This window comes from Equus caballus, chromosome 7 (assembly GCF_041296265.1).
Source record: "Equus caballus isolate H_3958 breed thoroughbred chromosome 7, TB-T2T, whole genome shotgun sequence".
Classification (NCBI taxonomy): domain Eukaryota; kingdom Metazoa; phylum Chordata; class Mammalia; order Perissodactyla; family Equidae; genus Equus; species Equus caballus.
The window spans coordinates 74,524,608-74,530,950 of NC_091690.1; the positions used below are offsets into that span (position 1 = coordinate 74,524,608).

General features: G+C 42.7%; 1 protein-coding gene across 1 annotated transcript; it reads right to left on the minus strand.

Moving 5' to 3' along the window:
* OR55B4 (olfactory receptor family 55 subfamily B member 4) lies at window positions 1-1,274 on the minus strand. The gene has a single exon (XM_001917518.3). It carries the CDS (start codon window positions 1,170-1,172, stop codon window positions 168-170), a length of 1,005 nt encoding a protein of 334 aa, XP_001917553.1. The 5' UTR covers window positions 1,173-1,274; the 3' UTR covers window positions 1-167.
* Between the last annotated feature and the right edge of the window lie 5,069 nt (window positions 1,275-6,343).

Consider the following 6,343-nt stretch of genomic DNA (forward strand, 5'->3'; position numbering starts at 1 on the left):
GTGGTTACTCTGTAATTCCAGATAAGTAGCTATTTTTCAGGAAAGGGATAAAAGACTCTCAAAGACGAATGCAGATAGCCAAAGCCAAAATAGAGCAGGGATGACTCACTTGCACATTTACCCACTTGACAGTGAGAGTGATTGTAGGATCCACAAGTCCCAGGGAGTCAGGCAGGAAGCTCCCTATGTGAGGGCAGGGACTGGGGCTTCTCAGTGGGGACCTGCAGCTGTGCCCTTTGAAACAGGAATGCCAGGTGCTGCCTGATTTCCTTGATCCTGGCCCCATAGATGACAGGGTTGACCAGACATGGAAGCAGCAGGTAGAAGGCACTGAGAAGGTTGTGCACGTCCTGGGAGGCTTTGTGGGCCACGCGGTAGACGATGGATGAGGACATGGTGGAGGAGTAGACAGTGAAGATAACCAGCAGGTGGGAGCCACAGGTGTTCAGGGCCTTGGAACGTGCTGCACCTGATGAAATTCGAAATGCAGCATGGATGATGCGGGAGTAGGAGGCTCCGAGCAGCAGCATGTCCAGGACTCTGTTGAAGATGCGGACACTGAGACCCACAGTCTTGTTCAGGGAGATGTCCCCACAGGAGAGCTTCATCAGGGCCATGTGCTCACAGGCAAAGTGGTGGATCACATCTGAGCGGCAGAAGCGAACCCGGGAGGCCAGCCCCACCACTGGAGCAACAATGCAAGTGCTCCTGGCAGCTGCCACCCCCACCAGGCCAGCCAGCAACTGGGCTGTCACTATCTCGGGGTAGCGAAGAGGGTAGCAGATGGCAACATAGCGGTCTAGGGCCATGACCAGGAGGATGTTACAGTCAAAGACAATGAGGAAGTAGATGCAGAACATCTGGAGCAGACAGCGAGGCAGGGAAATGCGACTGAAGTGGGTGGAGAAGCTGAACAGCATGGCGGGCACCACGGTGGTGGCGGCACAGACATTGATGGCCAGGAGCAGGGCAATGAGCAGGTACATGGGCTGGTGCAGGCTCCGCTGGGCCACCACCGTGTGGATGACCAGGGCATTGGCGGAGAGGATCACCAGGTAGAGGCTGAGGAAGGGCAGCACCAAGAGGGTGCGGGATTCCTGCAGCCCCGGGAAGCCCACCAGGAGGAAGCTGGTGTAGGACACGTTGGAGCTGCCATTGCTCCACACTGACATCTTCGCTGGGGAGCACGATAGCTCTGGGGAGATAAGAGGAGTGGGAGGCCTGGGTCCTGGACCTGGGCCCTACCAGGGCCTGACCCAGCTTCACCAGGCTTTGTTCTTCATGAGTCTCCAATATTCCTAGAAAAAAAATGAGAAGTTAGGGGTCATCATTTAATCAGATATGCATCCTTCAATAAATCCTTGCATTTCAAATAAATTCCTCAGGGTAGATCTTGGATGTAAAATTATTGGGTCAACGACATGAACGTTTTGAGGGAGCCAAGCAGACTTCCAAGAAAGTTCTATCAATATTGGCACTGAATTCTCTGGTGCTAATACTAAATTGCCATGATTAAAAAAAAACTATTTTGGTAATTTGATGGTTGAAAAGACTATCTTATTTTAATTTGCACTTTCTCTTTTGTGAATTTTCTATTCACATACTTTGCCCATGCACTGTTACAGACTGTTTCTCTTAGCAACTTAAATATTAAAATAATGATCTTTTGTATCCATTGAAACATTTTCCAAATCTTGTTAGTATTTTTATTTTGTTTATGATGTTATTAAGACTAAGAGTTTTAAATAGTTTTAAATGCCAATAGGTTGATATTTCTCTTTGTGAGCTATTTTCTTGGTCTTCAGCTTAGCAAGTCCTTCCTCATTCAAAGATCAAAAACATAGTTTACTATATTTTGTTCTTCTTTAAAATATGGTCTACATTTTTATATTAAGTTTTCATCTACATGAAATTTAATTTGATATGGGACATGAGGTGATAATATAACTTGATTTTCTTTCCCCAAGTAGCTAAATAATTGTTCTTGGGGGCCAGCCGGTGGTGTAGTGGTTAAGTTTGCACACTCTGCTTCGGTGGCCTGGGGTTCACTGGTTCGGATCCTGGGTGCAGACCTACACACCACTCATCAAGCGTGCTGTGGCGGCATCCCACAAAAAGAACCAGAAGGACTTACGACTAGGATGTACAACTATGTACTGAGGCTTTGGGGAGAAAAAGAGAGGAAGATTGGCAACAGATGTTACCTCAGGGCTAATCTTCCTCACCAAACAAAACAAAACGAAGCAAAACCCTTAAAAAAGTTGTTCTTGTTCCATTTTCTCCAATGCTTTGTGCTACTATCTTTATCCTACATTAAGTTCTTATATGTGATGGGGTCATTTTATAGGTAGTGGTGTTCCGTGTTCTTATGCTAACACCATACTATGTTTTTAAAAAAGCTCTATTTGAGATATAATTCTCACACCATACAGTTTACCCATTTAAATTGAACAATTCAATGGTTTTCAGTAAATTCACAGAGTTGTGCAAACATCACCACAGTCAACATTGTCATCACCCCAGATAGAAACCCCATACCCATTCATAGTCACTCCCCATTTTCCTCAATCTCTTTAGAGCTTAGACAGCCAACCACTAATCTATTTTTTGTCTCTGTGGAGTTGCCTACTTTGGACACCTCATATAAATGGAATTGTACAATATGTGGTCTTTTATGGCTGGCTTCTTTTACTTAGCATAATGTTTTTTTTTTTTTTTTTTTTTTTTAAAGATTTTTATTTTTTCCTTTTTCTCCCTAAAGCCCCCCGGTACATAGTTGCGTATTCTTCGTTGTGGGTTCTTCTAGTTGTGGCATGTGGGACGCTGCCTCAGCGTGGTCTGATGAGCAGTGCCATGTCCGCGCCCAGGATTCGAACTAACGAAACACTGGGCCGCCTGCTGCGGAGCGCGCGAACTTAACCACTCGGCCACGGGGCCAGCCCCCTTAGCATAATGTTTTTAAGGTTCAGCCATGTGGTAGCATGTCTCAGTACTTCATTCCTTTTTAATGGATGAATAATATTCCACTGTATGAATATGCCACAATTTATTGATCCACTTATCAGTTGATGGACATTTGGGTTGTTTTCACTTTTTGGCTATTATGAATAATGCTGCTCTGAACACTCATGTACAAGTTTTTATGTGTTTTCATTTCTCTTGGGTATATACCTAGGAATAGAATTGCTGGGTATCTAGGAACTCTATGTTTAAACTTTTGAAGAACAACCAGATTGTTTTCCAAAGCAGCTGCACCATTTTATATTCTTACCAGCAATGTATGAGGATTCCAATTTCTCCACATCCTTGTCAATACTTATCACTATCTGTCTTTTTTATTCTAGCCATCTTAGTGGTTTGATTTATGTTTTTCTGAGAGCTAATGATGTTGAGCATCTTTTCATGTGCATATTGGCCATCTGTATATACTTTTTGAGAAATGTCTATTCAAATCCTTTGTCCCTTTTAATTGAGTTATCTTTTGCTATTAAGTTGTAAGAGTACTGTATTATTTTAATCATTATAACTTCATCATTTATTTTGATTTCTAATGAAACATCTCTACAAGTACTTTTGTTTAAAATTTTTTTCCTGTTCTCAAGTTTTATCCTTCCAACTGCTAGAATCATTTTGCCAAGGTTCAAAAATAATTTCATTGTGATTTTTAAAAATTGGGATTTCATTAAACCTATGAATTAATCTGTGGAGGACTGACATCCTCATTCAGTTTTTCCATCCAGTATCGAAGTATGGCGTTTTAAGTTTTCAAGTCTTGATTTCTCTCTCTCAGTAGTTTCTTAGTTTGATTTGTACAGGTCTGTGACAGCAGGCACTCTGTCCACTGTGCTCACATTTATATTCCAGGAACCAAATAGAGAACCCGATGCCCAGGAGACATTCAGTGAGTGAGCGCTGAATGATGAGTAGGTCTCCCACACTTCTTCAGTTTATGCCTAGGTATTTCGCTATTTGTTACCATTGAGAATACAATAATTTTCTATCATATTTTTGAACTGGCAACAATCTTATATAGGAAAGTTACTGACTTTATAATTTTGTACATTTATCTTACATACTACTACTTTTAAAATTCACTTATTAATTGAAAACATTTTCAGTTGATTTTATTGCATGTCCAAGGGAGAATTATCCTCTTTCTTCTTTTAAAAAATAATAACTGGACTTTTATCTCTGTTTTATGTCTTAGCTCACAAATCAGAACTTCCAGAATAATGATAAGTAATGATAAGAAAAGGTATATTTATTCTTTCCTCAGTTTTATTAGAACTCCTGTTTCTCTGCTAAGTATGATGTTGCTTGTTGGTTTGAGATAGATATTCTTTTTCATGTTAATGAAGTATCTTCCTGCTTCTAGTTTTTAATAATGAAAAAAATCAGGAATTTGTGTTTAATGTTTTCAAATGCTTTTTCGGCATCAACTATAATGAGCCAGCGCTTTTAAAATTTGACCTGTTGACAAGTAGATATATTATAGAGTGGTCATACTTTCAAATTCTGCTGAAATTGGTTTGTTAGTATTTTATTTAGAATAGATGTACAGGTTTCTCTTTTGGAATTATCTTAATGACGTTTTGGTACCACAGCTGTGCCAGCTTCATAATGAATCAACTCAACTTCCTTTTAAAATTCCATTTTCTAGAATAGTTTTTATAGCACAGGAATTAGTCATCCCTTGAAAGTTTGGGAAAAACCTCACCAATAAAAAAATCTGGGTGCGGACCTTTTGTGGGTGATAATTATTTGGTAACGCTTTCTGATGTCTTTCATAGCAATTAATCTATGCAGGTTTTTAATCTCTTCTTAAGTAAACTTGGAAAACTACATCCTTCTGGTAATTTGCCCACTTCATAAAGAATTTTAAGTTTATTAGCACAGGCTCCTAAAGGGCGATTTGCATTTCAATAATGCAATTAAATGAGTTAGCCCGGAGAATGAATCTGTAAGCTGGTGACATTTTGAGTGAGGCTCCCTCCTGCTCAAGTCGCCCTATGGAGTAAGCACTGTAGTACTTTAGGGCATGTGTGAAAACATAAACGCACTCTCTAAAACACGCCGTGTCACATACTGGGCTCCATAAACACACCCTCTTCTGAATAGAGGTTCTACCACAGACTGAATCCCATAACAAAGATATGGCTCTTCTCCTTACTACTCAGACCCCACTCACTGCTTGGCAATTGCCCCACTGACATCCAAAACTCAGAACATGGAGGATCAGGACCTCGGAAACACCGGCCATCAGAGAAGGAAGATGTTCTGCTCGCATCCAAGGGGCTTAAAAGGAAGATGGGGACCGCCAGCCTCCCACGACCTGGGTGGTGAGCAGCGAACCCTGAACATCCAGCTGCAGGACACCTGGGCACCTCCTCCCATGCCTTTCTGGGCCTCTGTGACCCTGCAAAACATTGAGAATCAGGAATTCACAGCCATAGACAGCAGAGGACCATGGAGGCCATCTTGTTTGGCTCCTTCCCTGATAGGAAAGCCCTCAGCCTGCACAGCTCTACAACACGTTGCTCGCTACGCCATCTCAGGTCATCAATTCCATGAGTGGGTGGCTTTACCTAAATGTCTCTCCTCACCCAGGCCTGAAATCTCTCTTCGTGTGGTGTCATCCCCTTGGTCCCAGCTCCATCCTCTGTTAACTCTGAGAAATAGTTGTCTTCTTGGGGTTGTTTTGATAGGAAGGAGGAGCATCTTTTGAGGCCCTGCCATGGTTTGGGCTCTGTCGATATTTTCATACGTAGCTCCCCCTCATTTGTCAGCCACAGCGTCTCCGTCAGGCAGGTATTTTAACTCAGAGTCAGACATGTGAAGTCACCCTCTGTTCATTCATTGATTTGCTCATTCAACATAATTTTTGACATTTATCACATACCAGGCACTCTGCTAGGCACTGGGGCTTCCTGGGTGCATTAGATGTGGTTTCTGCGCCCGAGAAGCATAGAGCCCAATGAGGAAGAACCAGAGAGCCATGGGGCCCAGGGGAGAAGTCTAACTTAGCTTCTGGGGGCAGGGGAGGCTCCTCAGAGGAGAGCATGTCTGACCTAAGAGTCGAAGTTTGAGTCAGCCAGATGAAGGGAAGGTGGGGTGCAAATAGCCCTCATGACATAAACCCGAGAGTTGGTGGGGTGGGATCAGAACTCCAAAGCCAAGGTCCCTCTCACTGTTACCATGCCTCAGGGTAGACACCTGGGCTTGGAGAAAGTCCCATGGAAGAAAACTACAGGGAAAACAAGGTGGGAGAGTAGAAGCGAGAGGATGCACTAAACTCCTGCCAATTTTCCACTACTGATGAGACTCGGCTTCAAAAAGGAGGAAT

Bases quoted from the DNA above. Each gene is read 5' to 3' on its own strand.
- OR55B4 (XM_001917518.3), bottom strand. From the start codon at position 1,172: ATGTCAGTGTGGAGCAATGGCAGCTCCAACGTGTCCTACACCAGCTTC.